Source organism: Rhipicephalus microplus, chromosome 6, assembly GCF_043290135.1.
Source record: "Rhipicephalus microplus isolate Deutch F79 chromosome 6, USDA_Rmic, whole genome shotgun sequence".
In the NCBI taxonomy this organism is placed as follows: Eukaryota; Metazoa; Arthropoda; class Arachnida; order Ixodida; family Ixodidae; genus Rhipicephalus; species Rhipicephalus microplus.
Window position 1 is genome coordinate 201,534,001 of NC_134705.1, and position 26,692 is coordinate 201,560,692.

The 26,692-nt window shown below is 43.1% G+C and overlaps 1 protein-coding gene across 2 annotated transcripts; it reads left to right on the plus strand.

Annotated features, from left to right (window-relative positions):
• The first annotated feature begins 394 nt into the window (after positions 1–394).
• Positions 395–16,643, plus strand: LOC119166916 (uncharacterized). Of its 2 annotated transcripts, none has more exons than XM_037418307.2 (9): positions 395–568; positions 982–1,059; positions 2,359–2,514; positions 4,593–4,721; positions 5,577–5,694; positions 11,328–11,443; positions 13,005–13,048; positions 13,223–13,270; positions 16,330–16,643. In XM_037418307.2, the coding sequence occupies exons 1-9, from the start codon at positions 541–543 to the stop codon at positions 16,387–16,389; spliced, it is 777 nt and encodes a 258-aa protein (XP_037274204.2). In that variant the 5' UTR covers positions 395–540; the 3' UTR covers positions 16,390–16,643. The 2 variants fall into 2 exon arrangements, with proteins under 2 accessions (XP_037274204.2, XP_075723728.1); XM_075867613.1 differs by lacking the exon at positions 395–568 and adding an exon at positions 620–705.
• Positions 16,644–26,692: the final 10,049 nt, after the last annotated feature.

The following is a 26,692-nucleotide window of genomic DNA, read 5'->3' on the forward strand; positions in this document are numbered from 1 at the left end:
ATCAAAGATGCGTGACTGAACGCACACCGCTAAGCAACAAGAGATGTGGCATGTGCTACGCTCGACCTAGCTAGGACAGAGCGCATCGCAAATTACCCGCTCGTTGCTAGAACGCTTTCTCTCGTTCTGAAAGGAAATTGAAAAAAAAAACAAAAAAAAACTCGCGACAACATGAGAACGAACCGGCTCTTTCAATAACGATGTCTACGTGAGCGGAAAGGATGAGGTGTGACAGATAATTACCGCGTCATAAGATAAACACAAATACTACCTTCCCGTCGGCGTTTCCGTCGTCTGCTACCGCGCCTCCCACTGAGCGAAGCGAAAAGTGTATACGTCACGTGTTGTCGTCAATAAAATATGTGACGTTGACCGAAAACGTCACGAGCCTAGCAACTCCGCTCATCGGCGTGGCGGTGGTGGTGGTGGTAATCCCTGCAGCTCCTTTCCTCGGCTGCTGCGGGTTGCTATGCCGTTTGCCAACAAATGGCAACTATCCTAGCACACCTCTTCCTCGTACACCGGTAATCGTGCTCCCCCATGTCAATGCGCCGTCGTTCGAGCCACGGTGAGTCGAATCTTTGTTGCGCGCGACATTCGTTGACCCGCTTCCGAAAGTGCGATGATGCGCGTAATTTCGTCCTAAGTGGACCGGCTTATGGAAATCGAACTGCGGGGATTACGATCTCGCAGGCGGCATGAAAGGTGAAGCTGATACTGATCACTGCGTGGGGCCTTGTAAGGTTCTGCGCGCGCCGGTGGAGGCACGCGATCTCTTCGGCCGAGACGCGCGCCCTGAGATCGCGACGCTTGCGAGGCGAGATGATCGCTTTCCTGCGCGCGCGCTGCCGGCCTTGGCGGTGTTGCGGACTAACTACGCACTAACGCCCTTACTTGTCGATCTTTGCGTCTTACACGCTGTCGCTGATGTGTTTTGGTCCGGCGCAGCTGTGCCATCAAGCCGTATGTTTTGTTTTGCAGCTATGGCTCTTGTGATTGTGGGCGTCGCCGCTGGCTTCATCTCCATAGCCAGCGCGGATGCTCCCTTGCAGCTGGAAGGTGAGAGTACACTATTATCTAGGGCGCCGTCAGCTTCCCGTCACAGAAACCTTGCAGCGATATATGTACGTTGCCGGCAGAACTACTATGTTGCCGCAATAGAAGGTAGATGATCGGGCCATGCATATAAGTCGTACGCAATTCATTAAATATGATGTCATATCTTGCTTGCGCGAGGAAATGTATAACTTCGTACATGCATGACAATCTGTATAGCATTTCTCGGCACGTTGTGACATAAGATGATAATACTGGAGCGGTGATATTATGTTTAATTATGTTATCGTTTTTTTAATGTACCTCGTACACCGACCTTTTTAAAAAATGAGAACTGAGTTTTAAGCTTTATTTACATAAATTTCAACCACTGTACGTGTACCAAAGTTTAAAGTATATTATATTCATGTTAATGTAATATGCTGCAATATGTTTGCATCATGTATATGCCAGATTGCATGTCGAACTTGACTTCCTGTTTGAAAATAAGCTACAATTGCAACATGTACGGTACAACTTGATTTGCGCGTTTATTAAAAAAGAAATGCAGGGAGAAACATACAACCTGAATTCACTGAAATATTACACAGTTCTGCAAAACTTCAAAATATGTTTGATAACAATTATCGTGAACATTGGAATTAAATTGCACAAAACATAAACATATATCAACAATACAAAAGTTGGTTCATCATTACAGGAAACTTGAAAAGTGCAAATGACTAAGACAAAACATGCACAACAGGACTGGCACTTTGCTTGCCAAGTGTTGTTTATTTGAAACAAACATATTGATACAAATGTGCATCAAGCGCATACATGTGCACACTTTATCTCAGAATATAATGCATGGGTCAGTCTTCAAAGCAGAATATTGCAAGCAATGTGCTTGTATGCCTTTATTTCACAGCACCGCCTTTTCAAGAACAGCATGCGAAATCGTTGAGGCTTACCTAGCTGATACAGAAAGCAGGTGAGAAGTGTGTCAGCTGCTCATCTTTGATGTTAGCAGAAAATGACATGGCTTTTCTTCTGATGCACACTGATACACATATATTTGTTTTCAAATTTCATGTTCGAAGATTGACCCACACAATCTGTTGTTAGGTGATGTGCGCATATGTATGAGCTTTACGGGTGGGTATGTCAAGGTGTTCGTTTTGAATAAATGCCAGATGCAATTAAATTGCCACTCCTTTTGTATGTGTCTCGTCTTCATCATTTGCACTTTTCAAGTTTCCTCCAACGTATTCTGTCTGAGGTTGTTCCATCTGCTCTGCACTTACAAGTACGTCGTTTCAGGTTCAGTGAGGATAGATGAACTTGGACAGCGCTGCCGGAATGATCGACACTGCTTCGACCACAGCATCAGACACGTGATCTGTGTAGATAGTCGATGCGTCTGTCGAGACGGCTACAAACCTGCCATCGTAGACGATTGGGTTGAATGCAAGCCTGGTGAGTTGCCACATCATTGTTGGATAGCGATTTACAGTGTGTTGGAAACTATGCTCCAAAAAGAACACACTATAAAAAATTGTGACGAAGCGGGGAAGTGTGTTTCAAGTCCACTCATGTGAAACCTGGGGAGGGGTGACGTGTTTCCCACAGCAAAATTATTACTGCTTTACTCATTACCGGTTTAGAAACGCACCATCACTTTGCAGATATGTTTCAAGAAGCGGTGTTTTGACATTACTGTAGAGATGCATGCTTGCGTCTCCGTTTTTAGATAAGAAACTTGAGTGCCTTGGTAAATTTCTTCAAGGACACTGACACCGCTGCTAAGCCCGACATAGGTAATATGGAAGAGAATAACGACAAACCTTTAACTCATAACGTACCCAGTATGTACTAGTGGGGTTTGCCCAATTTTTGTTGTGTGTACTCACTGATGATAGACCGTGGCAATAACAAGACACGTGGGCATGCCAAAACCCTAAGTTGCTTCACCCCTAGAAGAAAAATGACTGAGTCAGTGGAAACCGGTGGACTACTTGGTATATATCTTAAACGCCATATATCTCGTACAGGTTACACATCAGTCACTGGCATGCCAACTCACTGACTGATATATAAAGATCACAGTCACGGAAAAAATCTGTAAAATAAATCACATTTCGGAATCCATGCCAGGTGTGGAAATGTCTAGCTTTTTATGGGCAAATGATTAGTTATTGTTAATCACTGTTTAATCAAACTCCTGCAAGTAATGACCCCTGAAAGTGAATTCAATGACTACAGAAGCAAGTAAAATCAAACTCAGTTTTTTTTCCATGTAGCTTTTGCCATTTGTAAAACAATGTTCACATCCTAACATATATAATATTCTTGTATAAAAGCACAAACAGAGCATCACATGCAAGTAATATTTTTCACATGCATATAACCATTTAGTGCGTGTCACCAATTGCACTGCTGCCATTAGAGTCTGGTTCCTTGAGTGACGTAATCTCTCGTATTTTGTGCTCACATTATGCCTGTAGAGATGTAGTTAACCATACTTTTGTACCACCAGTTTAGGGCTATTGGGGTGAACTTTACATTTGAAAAAACTTGTAAACTATTTTCAAAGTATTCATTTCTATTTATAATGCCTATGAAATTCAAAAGGCAAGTCATAGAAGACATTGTTCGATGTAGTATTCCAAATATTGGAAAATTTCTTTTTAGCTACTGTGACTTCTTGAATGCAGTTTCAGTGTTTCATTTCACATTGATGAGGACTGTACCTGCGTGTAGAGTCAGGTGGCTCATTTTTTCTATACCTTATTGCATTATTTTTTTGTTATTGAAAATCAGTAATCAGTTTAATAGTCACAGAGGTTTGGCCCTCAAGCTGTGGGTGTGGTGACTGTCGGATTCTGCAAGAACTTTCATCCATTGCTTCCGTTCCAGAGCCTCAAGAGATGAAATGCTGTTTTCTCTTTTTTCCTCTCATTCTCTGCTTTAAACGCGTAACTGTGTGCACATCAAGTGGAACATTAAAACATTACGCTCGGAGGGTGCGGTTCGAGCTCACGATTGCAACTCTTGGCTTTGTGCCGTCTTGTTATGTCCCATTGTAGCGCTGTTCATCTGAAAAACCTTTTGCCATTTATTAAGCCCTAGTGAACTAAAATTCGAGGTTTGGGCATCAAGCCACGGCAGGAGTTATTTTTCAAAGCCGACATCACGACAGGCGAAATCAGGGAAAGTGGTAAAGCAAGTGGTCGATGCGTACTGATGGAGACAGCCACACTCTTTCTTGATAACTTGAAAACGCGTCGCGATCCTCGCCACTATAACACCTTGCAGTGCACTTCACCACGTGCTCCCACAGTGTGGTTCATACTGAGCGTGATAGTACCTTGACTGTAGTCCACGTTAAAGAACCACTAGGGGTCAATACCTGTGCCCTCCATTACAGTATGTCTCATATTCTTATTGTGATTACGGCAAATAAAAGCCCAGAAATTTTTACCGCTGGTTTTCTCTCTATATTTCTCCTTGAAGAACGATTACATTTTTGCTTCCTTTTTTTATTATTATTACAGAGACCTTGATAGGTGACAGTTGCTCTTCATCAAAACCATGTTCGCGTTATTCACGAGCAGTGTGCCTCAATGGAACGTGCATGTGCAAGGATGATACGTACTTTGCTGATGATCACTGCGAGAAGTTCAGTAAGTATACAGACGGGGCTTTCGATTTCTTTACTATCTGATTATGCCATAAAGTTAAATTGCATAGTTTTTATTCCTATGTAATTTTGCCAAAGCTGCCAACCCAGCAGCTTTCTTTCAGCTGGTAGAACACCCATCATTGCTGGTACACATTTGAATTAATGACTATTATTTAAGGAAATAAAACTAGAAGAATAAGAATGGAATAGGGCACATTTGGAAAGCATTCTCAAAGCATGAATGATAGTTCACTATTGTCCTCCAAGCAAAAAACACGTAACAGCTGCATCTTGCCGGTACTTACCCATAGAGCAGAAACAGGGAGGCTTATAAAGAGGGGGGATCAACTCAAATCGAGGACCATGCAGCAAGCAATATAAAGTAAAGTGATAGAGGTGACCTCAAGAGACAGTAAGAGAGCAAAGTGGATCAGGGAACAAACAGGGAAAAGGATGTCGTAGTTGAAATCAAGAAGTGGGCATGGGCAGGGCCAGTAGCGTGTAGTCAGCATAACCCCTGGTCATCAAGGGACTGGATTCCAAGAGAAGGCAAATGCAAAAGGGGGAATACAGGAAGTAACATGGGCAGATGAGATTAAGAAGTTTGGCGGTGCAATGTGGCCCCACAGCAACCACAGGAGCGGGCTGATCGGCGGAACATGGGAGAAGCCTTTGCCCTGCAGTGGGCGTAGTCGGGTGGTGATGATGGTTATGATGGTTTGAGCAGATGTAGATGGCAAATCTAGTATCAGTAAACTGGAAGCATATGCAGTCAACATGCAAGTTATTTAGCGCCATTTCCCAGGCCACAGAATGACATATATTTGGGATCTTTTCCTCCTTGTTATTCTTGCAGCCTCGTTTGAAAAGCAAGGAGGGGAGAGCTTCCATTCTACGTCCAAGTTCAACGTCCTTGCTGTCCTCATGATTGTTGCCATTTTAGTCGTCGCACTACTGTTCCTCGTAAACCAGAGGCAAGGATTACTTTTCCATGATTTCAAATCTAACAAGTGCTCTTACAAAATCTGTGTGAATGCCTACGATGCACTTTCTGAAGAACTCTCGGGGCACATAGTTGCCTCAGGAGCTTACATTTAGCCCGCTTCAGCGGAGGTGTATACAACAGGACTCAACTCCGGAGGCGCATCGCGCGGAACACGTTTCTTCAAATGGCTTGAAATGCAGTGTGCACATTTACACAGCCTTCCTGAGTAGACAACTAGTGGTCGCTTAACTTCATTGTGCTGCACGTTGCGGCAGAGGGTGACATTGCTGGAGGCACTACCATGTTCGACATGACACATTCCAGGCCTGCATAAAAAGTAGTATTTTTCTTTGCTCAAAACAACATAACCTAAAAACAATGTGAGCGCACATTTTTGCTCAATATCAGGTTCTTTAACACTGAAATTAAACCCGACCTACTGCAAAATAGGTATCTAAATAAATGCTAATTAACATTAATTATTGAAACTCATACAAAAGAACAGACATTCTCTCATTTTATTTCTTGAAATGTAGTAGTGAGTGTCATGGAATTGTGCCATTTGAATTCAATGGATTTGCAGACAGTGCATCATAATTCGTGCCTGAAGGGGTTAGAGAGGCCTTGCGACACTCTTTCAGATTAGTCCTAAAATGTGGTAAATCTGCAGTCAAGGCTCCTATGAACATGTGAGCCACGTACATTAGCACCGATTCCAGCAGGGAATTGAGAATTTCATGTCAGAAGTAACCAAAAAGTAGTTGTTTTCTTTTCACTATGCCATCTCCGACTACCAGTGGGATAAATCCAAAAATATTGTAAGGGGGGACACAAGTCTTGTCTTGGGTGGTCATTTTGTTTTTACAAATATAGGGCTTGCTTTTAATTGCTGTATCTATACAAATATAATTCGACTACAGTGTAGGTAGACACCCTAAAAATCTCATGAAAAAAAAAAATGAAAGGAAGCACTAGCTAATTTTAAAAAGGAAGTTTATTTACAACTAGGATAACGGAGAGCTGAGCTGCTTGGTAAGTATTCATTCTAAAATAATGTGTCTGCGTTTGCATGTCCTGTCTTTCAATGATTATTTACGATGTCGCTGAAGAAAACAAACCGAATTCCAGTGTCCAAAAGTTACTTCATGGCAGTGATGCAGAAAAGCTATCTTCGTGGCAATATGAGGTAATTATTTTTGGAAAACATTCCCCGAATCATTGCTGAGGAACTGCCAGCATGCAAGGAATGAGAGCACGCCCTTGCCCACGAGAGGCAATGCTGACGCAGGCAGAATCTGCTAACCAGTTTCTTGATTAAAAAAACCAACTGCTAACCATTCATCGGCCACCCTGTATACACAGGCACTGGATCTTGACCTGCAAAGTAGTATTTCACTTGTGGGTAGTTGAACAATACAGATTCGCATCGTGCGTGTTAACTTAAGTCTCAGTGTCTAATCGTAGCCACAACTTTAAGGGGGGAAGAATCTTAAGGTCTCAGCGTGTCTCGTACAGAACACTGGGCCATCACTGTGTGCTTTGTGCCTTCCCAGCTTGCACGGTAGTGTAGCGGCTTTTTAGGAAGACTTTTACAGAACTATAGTATTTTAGCACTTTAAAGTAAGCTGTAAATGCAGCGTGACATTGGGGTATATGTTTGTGAATAATCACACTTTCCAACTTCATATTCTCTAACAGCTTCAGTTCGTGGAAATCGGTTAAGTTTATGCATGGTGCACAGCTATACACTGATGACATTTGCAACCCGATGTTTTCAAAGCTTTTCAATATATTGCAATATTCGTGAAAGCTGCGTGACCTACCTTTCCTTGTGAATGCAACATATTGTTATGTCTACGAGAGGGGTTTCGGCACACCAGGGACACCACCATAATGGCTATGATTGACATGTCACTCAGCACCAAGGAACATAATGAACTGGCGAGCATTTTTCACAAACATGCCGGTATTTTTTATTTCGCTCAGCACGATCTACCGTCATTCTCTGTTTCTCGTATAAAGCACTGAATCGACACGACATCTCATAGACCTCTCCGACAAAAACCATGTTGTGTATCGTCTTCAGAACGCACAGTGATCAGTGAACAGGTTTGCAAGATGCTCAAGAAAAATGTGATTCAAGAATCATGTAGTCCGTGGGCCGCTCGAGTAATTCTAGTAAAGAAGAAAGATGGGACATGGCGATTTGATGGAACTACCGCCGTCTCAACGCTATCACTAAAGAAGACGTGTACCCACTTCCGCGGATTGACGATGCTATCGACTGTCTATCATCGGCTTCTTACTTTTCGTCTGTGGATTTGAGGTCAGGCTACTGGCAGATTCCAATGCACGAGGAAGACAAGGAGAAAACGGCATTTGTTACAACAGATGGACTTTTTGAATTTAATGTGATGTCGTTTGGACTCTGCAACGTGCCTGCAACTTTTGAGCGCTTCATGGACAACATTCTACGTGGATTGAAGTGGGAAGTGTGTATGTGTTACTTAGACGACGTAGTAATTTTCGGGCACACGCCTCGGCCTTGTGCTGGACTGCCTAAGCAAAGCACGCTTGGTGCTCAACTCAAAGAAATGTCGTTTTGGAGAGCGCCAAACACTCATCCTTGGACACTTAGTGGACAAAGAAGGCATACGACAGGATCCTGCCAAGACTGCCGCAGTGGAGGTGGGAAAGAACTGCCCAGCTTTTTGCGGCTTTGTTCATACTTTCGCCGATTCATTCCTGGCTTTGCCAATATCACATACCCGTTCACGTGCCTGCTTCAGAAAGGTGCGCAGTTTGACTTGACCCCGGAGTGTGAGTCTGCTATTGCTTTTTCGGAGTTGAAGTTTCTTTTAACGTCTCATCCGATTCTTCGACATTTAAATTCTCTGGCTCCCACTGAACTTCACACAGACGCTAGCGGTATTGGTGTAGGTGCTGTCCTGGTTCAATGCTTGGATAACCAAAAACACGTCGTAGCGTATGCAAGTCGCTTGCTCAGCAAGTCCGAGCGTAACTACACTGTCACAGAGCAAGAATGCCTTGCAGTAGCCTTCGCAGTGCAGCGCTTCCGGTCCTACCTGTACAAACGCCCCTTTACCATCGTGACAGACCCTCATTCTTTCTGCTGGTTGATCAATCCGGATGACCCATCTGGTCGACTAGCGCGTTGGGCACTCCGTCTGCAGGAATACGACTTTACGGTTTTTATAAAAATGGTCGTCGTCACGCTAATGCAGATTGTCTTTCGTGACTACTGTTTCCATCGACGGACTGTGACGTGGACAGCTTCGACACCTACATCGCACCATTGGACCCGCCATTTCCTGATACCAATGACTTCAAGACTGTGCAGCAAAGGGACCAAAATATACAGCAGCTCCTTCCTAACGAGCCAAGATCATCGGCGACTCGCTTCTGCATCCGCGACGGTCTAGTGTACGAGAAGAACTATGCTACGACTGGCTCACGATATCTCCTCGTGGTTCCGAAGAGTCTTCCCGTTTATGTCTTGCAAGCTATGCATGATGACCCAACATCTAGGCACAGCGAAAACTCTTTGCCATCTTCAAGAAAGATTCTACTGGCCCAAAATGCGCCAGACGACGGAACGATACGTGTCTAGCTGTAACGAGTGCCAACGTCATAAGTGCCCAACAAGCACTCCTCCAGGCCGATTACATCCGGTGCCGCCCCCTAGAACTTCATTCGAGCAAGTCGGGATAGACCTCCTTGGGCCCCTTCCCAAATCTTCCGATGGAAATCGCTGGATAGTCGTCTGCACCGACCATTTAACACGGTACTGCGAGACAGTTGCTATACCATCGGCAACTGCAGCCGATGCGTCTTCATGCTACGTTTTGTAATTCTACGACATGGACCTCCCAAAATTGTAATTAGTGACCGTGGCCGACAATTCACAGCAGACGTGGTGGAAGAAATGCTTTGTATCTGCGCGTCAAGGTTTCGGCACTCTACACCATACCATCCTAAAACGAACGGTCTAACTGAACGAACGAACAGAACTCTCACGAACATGCTGTCTGTGTATGTTGCATCAGATCACAAGGACTGGGACAGTATTCTACCTTTTATCACTTATGCATTCAACACCGCACAGCATGACTCTACCGGCTACAGTCCTCTCTTTCTCCTATATGCTCGACTGCCTCGTCATACCCTGAGTACCATCTTCCCATGTTTGGACCACTATGGTCCCTGCATATCCGAGATCATCTGTCGGGCAGAAGAAGCCAGACGCCTTGCTTATTTGTGCACTCTTGCTTCGCAAGACCGCTCGAAGGCACATTTTGACCACAGACGCCAACACGTGACGTACAATCGCGGCGAATTAGTGTTGCTGTGGACACCAACTAGAAAACGTGGTTTGAGCGAGAAACTACTAGCGCACTATGCGGGACCTTGTCTTGTTATAGATCGTATCAGTGATTTAGTTTATTGCATGGCGCGTCTCCATTTGAACTGCCGACAGTCTGCAAAAACGGAACTTGCCCATGTTGCACATTTGAAGCGCTTTATTCCTCGAGAGACTGTTTGACTCGCCCAGTGGGCTTCGTCTGCACCGAGGGAAATGTTACCACATATGCAATTTAGGTATGTACCTCTGTGTAGCGGGGAACAGGGTGCTGCCAGACGAAGAGGACGTTTGGTTGGTGGCAATATCCATCCATCTCAGGTCATCAGCGTCAGCATCAATAGGTCTCTGGTGCGCGTTCATTGTATACCCCTGAGTCGACCGTTATGTCACCTCTAATTAAGCCGCTCTTGTAGACGTAAAAATAGATAATTTAAAATGTTCACTGGCTACCTACTGGAATCGTTTCTGTGTTTCACACATATATAAACAGAAAAGCTGGAGATGGTCGCAATTTCGATGCTGATTATGACATTGAAAAAATGGTTTATGATGTGTATGGTATTCAAGAACATCACTTCAGGAGTTCTTTGTAGCAAAATATATTGATAAAAAATTTCAGTGCACGATAAGTTGAGCATGTAAGGAGGGCTAATTGCCTAGCATTTGCACATATAACTTTCATTGACCCGCCCCATTGGTCTAGTCGCTACGGCCCTCGGCTGCTGACCCGAAGGTCACGGGATCGAATCCCAGCTACGGCGCCTGCATTTTCGTTGAGGGAAAAATGCTTGAAGCCCATGTGCTTGGATTTAGGCGCACAATAAAGTACCCCAGATGGTCGAAATTTCCAGAGCCCTCCACTACGACGTCTCTGATATTCACGGCGGTTTCGGGACATAAAACCCTAACAGTTATTAGTATTATGGAACTTTCATTCACACGCTTTTACAGCTGGACCATATTATAAGGTACAGCACTAGTCCCTGTCGTGTTCTTTCACTGAGCACCAGGTTTGGGGTTCAATTCTAATTAAGCTGCATTTAAGCAGATGTGAAATCTAAAGAGCACGTCTCTTCGGAGATTTCATTTCAAGTGGTCAAAATACACTGAGTCTTCATGTCTGCGGTGTCTTTCATAGTGCCACTGTTACTCTGGAAGGTCAAGAGTTGAAATGATAGATTTATCAATTAGTCAACTGACTGTCTCAGTCATGTAACTGCTTTTCTCAACTTTTCCAGGAACATGTTTTTTTATTTTCCATGCTGCATGAGAGATTCCACGCTTGCTGTCCTGCAGCAGACAGCTGCAGTCACCATTCCTGCAGACCAGCATGTTGCTCCGAGCAATATTCACGGTGAGCATCTTCAGTATGGCAAGGTTTAGAAGTTTTGCAATTACTTTTTAGAGGTTGTCTATTTGTCTGCCAAAAAGCAGCATTGGAAAATTCAGTCTTTGTAGACATTCTCCAATCTGAGCTGTTGACTCGTACATCACAGACACTGAAACTCAGGAAGGCAGCTTCAAAATTCTTAGGGGCCTCTTGTGCCACAGCCTGAAGTGCATCCAAGACCGTAGATGAGCGAACAAGGGTGAGCATACAGCCAGCAAATATGGTCGAGCGTACAGAGGGGCAGCTGCCCTACTAGTTATCTAAGGGGGGGGGGGGGGGTGAGGCACAAGGTCTGCCCCATACTTTGACCTCATGGGGGAAAGGGCTGATAAACCCCCTTTGTAGAGGAACCAAGCTCTCGCTTATGTCAGTAATGTTTGGGCAAGTTCGAGTACACGCAAGTCCGGTGAGAAAGATTTTAGCAAATCAGGGTCTGAGTGAGTCCAGTTGAGGAAAGTTTAGGTGAGTCTGAGTGAGCTCTTCATATTTGTCAACCTATGGACTTTGTCAAGAGGTTATCACATCCGGTGCACTTCCTTCGCTAGACTCGACCTTTTTCGAGCGATTCACTGTATATTCACTTACAGCACTTTCATACATTGCCTGCGCTATATGCTTCAGGTGTTAATCTATACCATTCCAGCTTTGGTGAAAGCGGTGTCTGGCTTCTGGCTACGGATGTTCCATTGTTCTAACTGGGCTGCTTTCTTCTTAGCTTAAAGGGACACTATAGGCAAATAACAGTTTATGTCAAAGTGAAAGCTCAATGTCTCTAAAATGGCAATATTATTAACAGCAGTGCCCTATTTACTGAGAAATTAAGCTATATGTACCACATGACTGGCCCCATGAGTGGATTATTTTGGAAATGATCCTGATGACATGTGAGCGTCAGACTACAGTTAATCACTAGTAGTCGGTTACAATATATAAAGTTGAAATAAATAAGGAACCTTCTGTTCATCAACAGATGTAATAAAATGCTGCTTGTCCGTTGCCATTTGACTTATAAAAAAAAGAACCGCCAGGTATTACTATGGAAAGTAGTGCGAGTGGTTAAGTTCCATTTTTGCCTTGGTAAACTGGACAGGTGGTGCCATTTAGCGGGGCCGGGTTGAACCAAGCATGCCCGTCGTCTCGGAGGTCATAACAGAAAGTTTTTCAGTGGCCATTGGTGCTGCTGTGCCTCCTGCTACTTTCTCACTGCTGCTACTAGTGTTGGCAACTGCGCAGTAAAGCCGGGCATCGTTGTGCATGGCAACTGTGAAGTGAGACGGACCACTTTCAGGCAGGGGATTTGAAGTGTGCTAACACAATGAAGACCGCTGAAACATGATTTTAATTCAAAATAAGCTCTTTCTTGGCACAAAAGTAGCACTGCAAGGTTTCTGGATCGCTATTTCAGTAATTAACGTTGACTTAATATTTGCCTTTAGTGTCCCTTTAGTGGAAATTCATCAGCAAAGTTCAGTGAGCATTGTGATGGCTTTTCAGTGCTTTCATAAACTTTTGTTTGTCTTTTTAGGTATTCACACTTCAAACTCTCAAGGCTCATTGAATATATACCAGGTATGTTAGCTTGTTCTAAACTCTGGTGTTGTGTTTGCTCATATTTCGCATGTGGACAGAAAATGTTCTAGATGGCAGCATTTGCTGTGATCTATTCATGTTGACCTGCTGCCCCAAAGCAATCTGCACATATTTCACTGAATAATATATCCTTGGCTTGCCTATCTATTTCAGATGCAGCAAGACAAGCCCCCATCTTATGCAGACACTGTGCTTAGTGTGGTTAGTATAAACGTTTTTACTTGAGTTTCAACTCTTCTTTAAGGAATGCCTTTCTTTAGATTCGTCCCCTTAGTATAGCTACTTATGCATTACATCTGCAATCAAGTAAAGGTGCAATTCTTGGCATTTATTATAGCCATCTGAGGCTGGTCAATGCTATAGTAGTTTGCACTAAAGAGGGGAAGCTTCTTTTTAGGACCAGAAATCATCAAAATAATTGATTTCTGAAACATTATTTTTGGATTCTGCCATTACCAATGTGTTAAAACAGAAGAAAAACCAACAAGAACCTAAAAAAAAAAATAGATTTTGGTGTGGAATGAAAACGTAACCAAAACTTTATCTAATATTTTTTTCGGAAGTGGAACCAGAATATGTTTTTCAGAAAGTTGGCAGCCCATATAATCGAGCAGAAGCAAGCATTAATGTGTATCTCAGTGGAGTGCCTATCTCAGTTAAGAATTCCAAGCTAAAGATGTGTTTGAATTTTGCAAAAAAAAAAAAAAAAAGATAGGAGTGGCAGCTGCAGCTGTCCATAATAATGCAAATGGGTCTTGGTGTGCCAGTCTTACAGACCAATGTGGAGAATAATTGCTGGGGGTTAACATCCCAAAAATTATGAGAAACGCCTAAGCAAAGGGCTCCGGGAATTTGGACCTAAATTTAAGTACATGAATCTCAAGCATTTCCGCCTGTACTGAAAGTGCGGCTATTGAGGCTCAGGATTCGATAGTGTGACTCACGGGTTAGCAGTTGAGCACCGTAACCGCCAAACTACCATGGCAGGTGACCAGCATGGACATACAAGTGTGCACAGCAGGGGGCGGCCACCCACCCTAATCACCCAAAAGGAGGGGGGAGGGGGGGGGGGTAGTGCAAACGCCAACCCTGTACATTGACAGAATAGGGAAGGATGGTAGCTGTGGCAAACTCTCCCCACCCCCCCTCCCCACCCCTAAGGGTAACCTTGTGCACATCTATGAGTATGGAGAAGGCATTGTCGGCCCTGAAGTTAGTTTCATCAGAACTGCGGTCTCGCATGTCAGAGACTACACTCAATATGCTACTTATGAGACCATGTTCGATCTCTTGACACAAAACATTCAAAGCATTATATAATTCATAATTCATGTGAGAGTCGCCCGTGATGTGCTGAGGGTTTTAGGATTTTATTTTTAAAAATGTTTTCTATTCTTTTATAATTCTTTCATCTATGTACTGTTTTCTTATTGTCAATTTAATTTCAAATGTTGAGCACACAAATCAAAATCGTTACAAGCTGTTTAAACTTTCTTTCTCATTTTAGAGAAGGAATTCCGCAGAACTTCTTTCACTCGATTGAAACTAAAACCGAAATGAAAAACATCGCATTCTGGCACTCTGGCCATTACTTATGTATAACCTCACCATTTTTCATGCATCCTAGATCATTATTTGGACCATAGGGGCATTTTATATTGTATTAGCTACATATGGACTTTTATTTTCTTTTTTTATAATTTCTGTGTTTTTGTAGGCTTACTCTAATTTACTGGCTTTTTTTTTCCAGCTTTGGAACACTCTTTTTTAGTCATTTTTGTTGGGGAGTGCAAAAGAGCAGGAACTAATTTTTCGGAAAGTTATAAATATTTAGAAAGCATTAACTAAGACAAATGCCTTTTCTGTCATTTGAAGGTCTATAACTTGAAGTTCCATAACTGTTGTTCTAGGAAAGCCAGAACCGGGAAATCACACTTGTTGCACTCCTTGGCAAGTCTAGAATTCAGTGTTGTTTTATTCAGCAGTATCTGTGCAGCCAGTTTAATAAATGTGTAACCAAATGAGGCATGGTCTATATAAACTTGAGTTCATATTTGATATCAGCATATTAAAATAAATATTCTCTTTTGTTCTCGTAATCCTAGCTTAAATAATAATATTTGAATACCTCTTGCCTGCTCAATTTAGGGGGGAAAAGTGGACCCTACAAAACCCAGGACTAGTTGTCGAAATCAGTCTAGAGGGGCTATTTTGAAAGTGTTCTGCCACTGAACGAAGGAAGGAAGGGACCGAACAGAAGAACGACAGGGAGCCGCACGGGATTGGTCGAAGCTCGTATGACAGTCAAGGGGTGAAAATAGCCACAGAATAGGAACAGAACAGGCGGAGGCTCCATTCTGTCGATAGAATGGATTCAGAGCAATCTCCGAACGACGTGGATTGGTTCGAAATGCAAGCACTTGAGCCCGGAGGATCGAATTAGCCTGTTCTGTGCCCATCTCACTCCAATCCCTTGGCGATAGCAAAAATTATCATTGAATGACTTGTATAATTGCAACACCTCCTAGAACTTCACTTTAAACATTAACATAAATCAACAGTCAAAGTAATCCCGCTTTTCAGTCTCAAGCTTTGAAAAGCAGTGCCTCGCAATATTAATGTTTAGCTGTAACAATTCTGTATTTATGAATCTGTTGAGAGCAATTGTGGTTTCGCTCAGCTTGCATATTGGCTCCCTCTCATTCTTTCATTAAATCTCTCTGCTCTTCTGCGACAGAACGCTTACAAATTAACCCTCCAAAGATTTCCAGGAGAACGTAGAATTGGGCATGTTGTTATTCAACGATTACAATTTCGATTACAACAACCGAGAGTTTTCTCTTGGTTGTTGTACTGCTTGAAGTTTGTAATCAGAGCCTTCCTTTGAGGGTGCATAAAAAACCCAGATCTTTCTTTTTTGGAATTATATGTCTAATTAATCAATCAGTCATTAGTATTGCTCAAATGCACAAAGGTCGTAACAGCAAATGTGCAACAGCAGTTCATTTAGTTGTGTTTCATAAGCCCTTTTCAAAAAGAAGAGAAACGGAGTAAAATTTCATCAAAACACAAGACAAAGTGGGGCAATACAACAGTGCTGACTTGCGACCCCATGCTCGTCATAACCTTGTGACATGTAGCTGGCATTGCTATGTAGCTGTGACATACGTACTTTTTGTTCCCATACTTCCTGTCCGCAAAATGTACAGACACTATATGCTTGAAGTTTACATGACGTGCTGCTGTATGTGCACGTGCAGCAATACCTCCCGTCGTACCAAGAGGCAGCAGCAGCACCACCAGTCCCCAAGCCATCGTGAATCAATCGTCGGTGAAATGAGGCGAAAGCTCTCCCAGCAGTCCCTGTGTCTGAATCCTGCAGTGGAATCCTTACCACACCAGAGACTCGGAAGTCATCGAAGAGCACGCACGAAGGCCACAGCCACATTTGACACGGAACTTGTTTGTCCCAGTGCAAAGTCTTCTCCAGAAGCAGTGGCTCCATGTCCCCCTGAAAAGCGCTAGTCATAGGTGTGTGCACATATGTACACAGCTGTATTGCTAGCTGCAGCTGTTTCCCCTAACCCAGTGATGTGCTTCCCGCAAGTGTGTGTACACAAATTGACGTGGCCTATGCTTTCTCTAGCCGTCTATGGAAAGCTGTTTACCCAAGTATGCAAACATTCAGCAGTTTTTTGTGAAGAGCTGTCTAGCCAAGTTAAAATGTCCGGTAGTTATTTGTTGAAAACTGTGTACCTGCGTTGAACTACAGTGAGGTTGTTCCTGCAGCTCTTAGTTCTTGTTTTCATGTTTTTGTGCAGCATCGTGTTCACTTCTGTGATGAGACCGAGTATTCCAGAGACATAATGTTGTGAAGCCTATTAACTAAGTTACTCGTGGGCAGATAAAACACTTTTTCCTTCCCGTTCATTCTTAAAGGCACGTGTTGTACGTATTTTTTGTTTGCCTTTAAAGCACCCAGATGGCATCATGGCCTGTTGTGCTGTCTCTGTTATGCCTATGAATGTTTACTTGTACAGTCGTGTCTTTCTGAGAGGAAAAAAAAACCATGTTTGGAACTGCATGTGATAAGAGTGCAAGTGGGACTTGATATGCAGTCATGTTAATTGAAGCATGGCAGTCTACTTTAAATTTTGTCCTTTGCAACTCTTGGTTTTGAGTTAACAGCTTTGCATCTCGTAGATCCCATGGAGTTGAACGCCAGGGAGTTGCTGAACCTTGTGATACCCAGAGTGTGCAAATGTATTGCTCCGCTTGCTGTTTTTCATGCTATAGCACCAAGCAGTTTAATTGCAGTTGCTATCAGTGATTGAGACATGTGATTATTATAGATACTATAAACGGTGGTGATGATAGCAACCTATTATACAAGTGTCTCACTCCAGTATTGGAGGTAGTGTCGCCCTTAGAGAGATTGCAATTTAGTTTTGCTACACCATGTACAATGTGTGTGCGTGTCAGAACTTTTTTTTTTGTCACTGCTGTTCACAAAGCAGAATATTAAAAACACCTCTCGACAGGTGTCATCACAGTACACTTCTATGCAAATATATCTAGCTGCGCTAAATGTAGCCGCACCTGTAATAACTAGCAACCCGATGCAGAAGAAAATGAAAGAGTATATACATATATATTAAATGTAGGACAGTTTTCTAGCTACATACCCACACTTGAGTGCTCTTAGCATTTCTACTTGAGGTATCACCCTACAGTGTATTATGCTACATACACATAAGTTGTGTTAGCCTCTATACCTTCCCAGTAATGCATAGTATTTTTTTAAATGAAGTGTTTCTCACATTGAACCTCAAACATTGTTCTCAGCATGCTGGAAAGTGGTTTTGTGCATTGTTGGTGGTACTGTACCACAAGTGGCCACCAGGCTTTGTCAGCAATGCCCTATTCATCTACAATGTTGTGTGTATGCTTCCAAGCATTTTGCTGCTTGAAGTTCTCATTCATGACTGACACTGCTTTGCTGGCCCAATGTCACGTCAGAGTCTCTGGTGTTTCGACTGTTGTGCACGATTGAGCCATCTTCTCATAGTGTTAGTGTGCCGCTTTTTTTTTTTCTTAAAAAATGAATCTCATGCCTGACCTTTATAGTCAGACGAAATGTCGACGCATGAGCACACTCGGCACAACGAAGCTACGCTAACAAATGAACATCTATCTCTGGTTCTTTGTGAGGCATGACTAACACATCTCCCGTCTCTCGGCACGTCCCAGATGCGGTACGCTACATTACGCGCCAGCTATGTTACCCACACTTCACCACACCTGCATCTTCTCATGATGAAGGGATGTTGGGCATACATCAAGGTAGCATGATGCAGCGTGTGAATGGGGATATAGAGTGCTCTGTTTTCGTGTCAATGTAACGTGACGAACCTGGCATCACCATCTTCTACCACCATTTGATGAAACGAAAGCTGTGCTGGACTATAGAGGGACCTTTACTGTCAGTGCCATTGTAAAATTTGAAGCCGTTGTTCAAATATCAAAGTCTCTCACTGGAGTGGAAAAAAATTTAAAAAAAAAAGCTTGTGCTCATGTGAAAGTGGTGTTGAGTTCATGCCAGTGGTAATGTTGTGGTCACTCTCGCTTATGGCATGCCGTGCTTCTGCTACACAAACCTTGTCATGATGTGAATGCAGACCAATTTATTTTTTGCATGCAATTTTTTTAGCTCTTTTTGATCTGGAAAGCACAGTCGGTGCTGGAAGCAATGTCTAGCTACCTCTTAGGATCTGCAAAATGATGAGTAACCATCATTGTAAAAGAGATTTCATTTTGGCATGTACCTTATATTTAAGTACTTTATTTCTATTTACAAAACTGTTTCTTTATTGTTGTTTGTTATTGTGTGTGTTACCTTCTGCAGACTGTTTGTTAACTTATACTTTTTCTTCTTCCGAGTGAATGTTTTTTGCACCACTCGCAAATAATGAGTACTATACATGTCCACAAATTCCTTGTGTATAAGCCTTGTCGTGACAGACTGTGCAGCTTATTCTTGATAGTTGTTTACTTTGATTGTGCGTATATCTTTTTCTTCTCATTTGTGGTCACAGACATGCTTGCAAGGAGTTCTAGTTTGAATTAAACTGTTCCAATTTGTTGAATAGTTGTCAGTTATTATTGCTTCACTCTGGAAAGGTGCTGACATTATTTAGTTCTCAAAACTAAATTGTGGAGGTTGGCACTTCAGCGAAACGCACGTACACATGTGCTGTGAGAGTAGCTGTCTCCAGAGTAGTTTTGACTGCCCAGATGGCCTTCAGTGCTTCCCCCTTACGGCACGTCGCATTTTTGCGGTTTGCCCCTGGTAATGTGGCCTGTAATCATTCTAAAAGACGGGGCTTGCAAACTGGACTGAAGAATAACATCAAAGATGCCCCGACTTTCAACATCCTTGTTGCCTGTGTTTGCACGCCATGTTTTTTAGAATGAATGCTTACCAATTAGCTCAGCTCTATGTTATTCTAAGCCTGGAATCAAATGCATTACTTAAAGTGCCTAGTACTGAACGAATTTAGAGACATCGTATAAGGAATATTTATCTTTGCCTTGGTATGCAGTGCTAACGCTCTCCACACACCACAGTCAGACATTTTACTCTGATTTTAAAGTTTTCATTGGTGAGTATTAGCAAGCCAACCTCACTGCAACGAACATTATCCCAACGAGTCAATACAGTTCCATTGAGTTTGTGAACTCTCCACATCGCATGCAGCCTAAATTACAGAAATCATTGTCAGAGCTACTAGACAGCAATTTCTTGTTGTTTTTGTGCTCCACGGGCAGGTGACGAATCTGCCGCTAGTGCTCTACAAGTTTCTATCTCCCTGTGACATCGCACTGAATTGATACGTCACTTAGAAGCCACTCCTTGATATTGAAAGTGAAAGTGCTTTTTGAAGGCATCAGCGACTAAAATATTGCTATGTAGCTATCGCATGAAGGGTGAACCATTCTGTGGACAGAAGACGATGAAGAAGACTGGTTTGCTCGCTCTGTGTGCTGCGCTCTGATTTTATCGGTGTAAATACACTGGCAAATAGTCACGTCCCGTCTCATTTTACGTAACATATTTGTGGTGGACGTGCCGGTCCTTCCCTGTACCCATCACGAAGCTCTACAACGGCCGCATCATCACGGGTCCTACCATGTCACAAGTTCAAGGAACATCGTCTTCACCACCCGTCTCTTCTGTGACTCCTACCTACGTTGTCCTACCTCCTGCTCGTGATCCTGGCGTATTTTCCAGACAGGATGTCCTTGACGTTGACAAGTGGCTCAACGTGTATGAACGGATCAGCGCCAGCTTTACGTGGGACCCGACACTTATGCTTGCCAACATGCTTTTTTGCCTTGATGGCCCTCTGCGGGTGTGGTTCGAGATGCACGAAGCCGACATTACCAGCTGGGACACTTTCAAGGAGAAGCTCCGTGACCTTTTTGGGAACTTCGCTGCACGACAGATAACCACTGCAGTCGTTTGACTTTGGGACCCTCGTCTGCGTACTACATTCTACGAATTTTGTATTTTGAATGAATGAATAAACTGAACTGAACTGAACTGAAACACACGAAATCAGTTGGCTACTCGGGCACAGACGTCTACCAAATCCTACGTCGCGTATATTCATGACGTCATCGCCCTTTGCCGCCAGGTTGACGAACACATGCCCGAGCCTGAGAAGGTATCGAATGTGCTCAAAGGCATTGCCTACGATTCCTTCAACCTGCTTGTATACACTAACGTCACCATTATCGATGAAATCATCAAATAGTGCCGGCGGTTTGAACACGGCAAGAGCCGCCGTATCACGCAGAGATTCACACGACTGCCCAACACGGCCGCAACTTCATCGTGTGAAGCGGCTCACCAACCACCCACCTATGACCACGTCACCAGAATCGTTCGTTGAGAGCTTGAAGCTGCCTGTCCAGCTCCCATTCAACAGCCTGTTTTTACAACCCAAGCCACTGACCCATCACACCCATCGGTAGCCTTAATTCAAGCTGTGGTAAGGCAGAAGGTCTACCAAATTCTACGTCGCGTATATTCAAGACGTCGTCGCCCTTTGCCGCCAGGTTGACGAACACATGCCAGAGCCTGAAAAGGTATCGAATGTGCTCAAAGGCATTGCCGACGATTCCTTCAACCTGCTTGTATACACTAACGTCACCATTATCGATGAAATCATCAAATAGTGCCGGCGGTTTGAACACGGCAAGAGCCGCCGTATCACGCAGAGATTCACATGACTGCCCAACATGGCCGCAACTTCATCGTGTGAAGCGGCTCGCCAACCACCCACCTATGACCACGTCACCAGAATCGTTCGTTGAGAGCTTGAAGCTGCCTGTCCAGCTCCCATTCAACAGCCTGTTTTTACAACCCAAGCCACTGACCCATCACACCCATCGGTAGCCTTAATTCAAGCTGTGGTAAGGCAGGAGTTTGCTAATCTCGGTCTTCCATCAGCGTGTCCAATGACTCACTCTGAAGTATGCCCATACCCCTAAGGTAACGCTCGCCAATCTTCTCCATCATTGCCCTTCTGGAACCTTATGCAATGGCGAACCCCTGACGACCAGCCTATCTGCTTTTCCTGTCATCAACCTGGACATATTTCTCATTATTGCCGTTGCCGCTGGTCTAACCCACCACGCAGAGCTACCCTACTTATATGCGCCCTTCCACTTCTGGACGTCCAGCCACTACACCGTCCAACTTTTACTCGCCGCCTCCTCACGAGCCTCTCCTTACTGACGCCCCTTCTTCCAGTCGCCACTACGCTGCCAATCCCGCTCTCCGCCGCCTCGGCGCTTTTTCTCGCCGAGCTTCTCTGGACAATCGCAGCAGGAAAACTAGATATTGCTGCTCATAGAGGTGAAGCTGCAATACCAACGATGCCCGGAAACCCTCTAGTGATGCTGCCCACAGACCACAGTCTCATTGAAGTAAAAGTCGACAATGTTCCTGTTACTGCCCTTGTTGACAGAGGTGCCCACCTATCCATTATGAGCACACATCTACGTCACCGTTTGCAGAAGATCATGACGCCCTCTACGACTCAAGCCGTACGTGTTGCCGAAAGCGGCGCTGTAGAAGTCATCAAATGAGTGCACAATCAATCAATCATTCTGTGGACAGAAGACGATGAAGAAGACTGGTTTGCTCGATCTGTGTGCTGCGCTCCGCCAATTTTATCAGTGTAAATACACTGGTAAATAGTCACGTCTCGTCTCATTTTATGTAACAGTATACTCGGTACATTCCCAAGTGCCTCAATACTCTTTTAAGTGTGAAGTACTTCAGGTTTCCGGCTTGTCGTCCATCCATACATCTCATGAGTTGTGATAACGCTCACGACAGGCCATAAGAAGGCTAGTAGTTCTTGAACTCTGGTTAAAATGAATGAACAAAGTCTAAAATAATATATTTAACAGAAATAGTCTTGAAGTAATTTCATTAATTAGCTTAGAATTGCTAAGCAATATTCTACTCTAGGGAAATTCTGTATGCTTACCTAAAACATGGGCGCCATCGATGCTTTGGTAAGCAGAGCAGTGGAAACTCCACCAACTGGGTGTCTGGGCAGCACACTTCCTCAGGTGTTAGAATACAATCATACCTCGATGTAACGGACGTGGATATAACAAAATAATCCTTGTAACGAACTAAATGAAAAATAGTCTTGCAATAAATACAACATTAAAAATAACCTTTATAACGAATATTCCCATGCATATAACAAAGTTATTTTCTTGTAAGATGCTACTTTGCTATAGTGAGGTTTGAGTGTAATCGAGCTATCATATGCTTGTTAGGTTTGCGAACACCTACACTTGTATTTATAGCAACAAAAAAATACATTTAAAATCAGTGGCAGCGCTCCGCTAATACTTATCAACGTGCAAAAACCCACAGCTGCATAATTATTGCAGCGAGTCGTTTCTTCTTTTACTTGTAACTACAAGCATGTGCGCACTCACATTATTAAATACTAAATTATATGAGTGAACTATAAAAAAAAATATTTATTAGTAGAACAAAAAAAGAGAGTACCGGACATTAGCGTAGGATTACACCTGGAACCATATGAATCTGAAGGATTGTCAGTAAACTCGTATTGTGCATTTTAGTGCCTGTACCGTGACTAGAGATTGTGTGTGCACTCATTTTATAATTTAAAAAGATTACATCACCTACTTATCATTACTTATTTGTCATAATTTAACATGACAATATTATTTAACTACACCACACGATAGACTATAAGTAACGTCCCCTAAGGCGTCCTTGTCCACTGGATTCAATTGGCTGTGTCTCAAAAATAAAATGAATCCTTTCACTCCCTCCGTACAAAGTACTTTGAAATTCATCACGTCGCAGTGACATTCACATGCTGAAATTTTGCTTCAAAGCTCAAAAATGAAACTTTCACGGTCAGTTTTTCTCATTATTAACGATGGTTAAATTAATGAGAATATTAAAAGAACTTTTCTGGCTACTTTGATACAATTTTTCACTTCAGCGTTACTGAAGACATGAGATTAGACATAAATTAGGTTAGCAATGGTAATGTCTAAAAGTGAATCTCTCACCATGCTGGAGCTAAGAGCTTTTTCGTGCTACCGTTTGGGTAAGACCGGCTCAACAGGAACTGTAAAACAATTTCCAAAGCAACAGACAGAATGCAGATATCTGGAAAGCATTTGCTTTAGAAATCACTGCTTGACAATTTTTCTGTTTGCTTCCTCCAAAGGTTTCCATACCCCTGTCAAACTGGAATAAGGCTTTTAGCCTTAGGAAGCATTCCAAATTTACTTGGAAAAATAAAGAGTTTATATTTTTATCGGCATATTTCTCACAAGTACGTAGCTGAAAACTTTCCTAGCCCAGCACTCCTCCCGTATTTTTCTTATGCTGTCCTGCTGCTTGCTATCTTACGTGTCGTTGTATGATGTCCATTCTATGTCGCATGCCCAATTTAGTGCATTTTTCAAGCTCCCAAAGCGTGCTTACTTTTACCTCTGATCTCACACACAGGAACACATTGCTGAATGTCAGACCAACTATCATCTCTTCCCAAATTCTTCTTGCAACCTTAATCAGCAGACCTCCAAAATTTTGGCCAATAGAGTGTCCAGAGTTTAAGTGCGCAGTGCTTCAGAGAACCCGGTTGTCATATGTGGTCATTGCTAGACGTAACACAGGCAGAACCACATATAAAAATTGCATGCAAAAAAAAGTAAGCGAGCGAAAATTGTAAATGAAAGAAGGAAAAGAATAATAGAAATAGGTAAACGTAAACTGTAAAAGAAAAGGAGGAAAGAAAAAAAGCGAAGAAGGCTGCCCATTTGCGCACTCCCTTCAGGCTTACTAGTACAAAGCTGCCTTGATTTTGTTACGTGAATGAAGCAGTTTTGCAATTCATGTCTGAGTTTTTGTTATTTTTTTAATGTAAAATGTAAATGAAATTTTAAAAATGAACCGAATATTGGCCCTCTTAATAGGAGCACGATAGAACGATAGCTTACAGCCAAGTTTATCCTTGCATCGCTGGTTGAAATTCTTTATGAAAACTCTAGCACATCACTAGCATTACCAGCAATAAAACAAATTTTTATCCGAAATATTTGAGCAATTCATTGTTTTCAATGTGAGATGTCATCATATATTTTTTTTTTATCGAGAGTATTTGATCGAGATGGTCGCCAAAGTGGATTATGGCTCCATTGGCATGACCCCGTCAATTAAGGTTGTCCGCACCATTCGTTACCGGGGAGGGCCGCGACCGCTGCAGTGACATTACGCGAAGAAATTACGCGAAGCCGATATGATAACGAACTCTGAAATAAATCGGGGATCTGGGGGCTATTGCATCTACCTCGTGTTTTTCCTGGCGCTGTCACTGTGGTCCCGGCACTTCTCGATCCCGAATGGTGTGCGCGCTGTCGAACTGGTAACATTATCAGGGTGCCTCGATGCGAGGCACTCATACCATTATTGATAGCAAACTGGCGAGAACCGGGTTTTCTCAAGAAAGAAAAAGTGAGAAAGCTAATCGTTGCATGGTTCAGGTTGTGTGGCAGAAATACTCTCCAAATACTTACTTTTTCAAATTAACACTCTAAAAAAATTAAAGAAATCGAGCATTTCGGTAGTGATCCTCAGCCACACAACAATAATCGTCATCTACATCGCGTACTTTCCTTGCGTTATCACCACCGTTGTTCACGGCATAGAGTTAATATGCAGACTGGTTCACCCTCCCTGTCCTTCCTCATTTATTCCTCCTCCTCCTCTATGGTTCACGGTCACGAACGGCGGGCGCGTTATCAACGTGGCAAAAAAGCATTCTTGACAGGAAAGCGGCTAGCGCCCGGTGACAGAACACCTGCCCGGTTTTCAAGAAAAAAAAAAAAAAACGCGAGCAAGTCATACCTAGGTGTTCTGTGGTCACATGACGATTATTGTTGCGTGGCAAAACTACTCCCCAAATACACCATTATTTGTTACACAATAAGAAATCAGGGAGTATTTGGGGAGTCACACTACCTGACTTTTTTTTTTCTTCAAATATTTCTTTTCTCCCTGCTGAAATCTATCAGTACCCTTCCCCCTTAGCATGCCAGCGATATCTTTGAGAGTGCTAGACTTCATGTTATAAAAAAATAGTTTGCATAATGCTTTCGAAGAATCATTAACGCTGTGTCTGTCCTACTTAAGATCAGAAGTGAGTGCACCCAGATATTTATGTTCCTCAACTTTATTATGTACGCACACGTGCGTGCAGGGTAAGGGGGTCAAAAGACTTTTGACCATGGTTGCTATTCTGGACATGTTGAATTCCGCTGCGCTGTCAGATTCCGCCATTGGTCGATGCTAATTGGCCAAGTGAGCTGCTACGAACAAAATTTGACAAGATGGCAAAAGGGCATTATAGATGCCACTGCAAGGTTTATTCCAGCCATTGTACACTCCCTATCCTTTTAATCCCTCCTCACCCCCATCCCTTGAGAGCTAACTGTACTGTTGAGGTGTCGCACGCTGATGCAGACAGTTACGGGGCTCACTTTTCTCTTCTTTTCCCTCTTATAACCACAATACACTCCATACTCAACTATAACCCCCCTGCCCCTCCTGCCCTGGAAAATTCTCTGTCTACTCTCCTGCGCAGACATTTTTTTGTTGTTGTTGTTGTTGTTGTTGTTGTTGTTGTTGTTGTTGTTGTACTTTCGTTTACTATCAGTCTTGCCCAACAAGATCCTCCATGTGCAGTTTATAACACAGTTTATTCCTTCCTCTATGACATGCACCTAAATTCAGCCATTACCCAGATATTTTGCAAATACAATCTTAAAAAGCCACTTGTGTATATATATTAAAAATATGTAAAAATATAATTGTTATATTTAAGATTAACGCTCTGATTGAAGCTTCAGCGCGAGCCACACTCATGGCTACACAAACTACACCAATCTTTAAGGCCATAGTTCTACTCGCTGCATGTGGCGGAAGCATGTGCGAAATGAAAGGCGCTAGACACAAACCACCACCTTTTTCTTCCTGCAATACGGATC

What these genes read in the sequence shown, in the direction of transcription:
- LOC119166916 (XM_037418307.2), top strand. Translation starts at nt 541, where the DNA reads ATGTCAATGCGCCGTCGTTCGAGCCACG. An exon ending in TTGGGTTGAATGCAAGCCTG is followed by an intron (nt 2,515 to 4,592) that starts GTGAGTTGCCAC and finishes TTATTATTACAG; the next exon opens with AGACCTTGATAGGTGACAGT. An exon ending in TGATCACTGCGAGAAGTTCA is followed by an intron (nt 4,722 to 5,576) that starts GTAAGTATACAG and finishes TTATTCTTGCAG; the next exon opens with CCTCGTTTGAAAAGCAAGGA.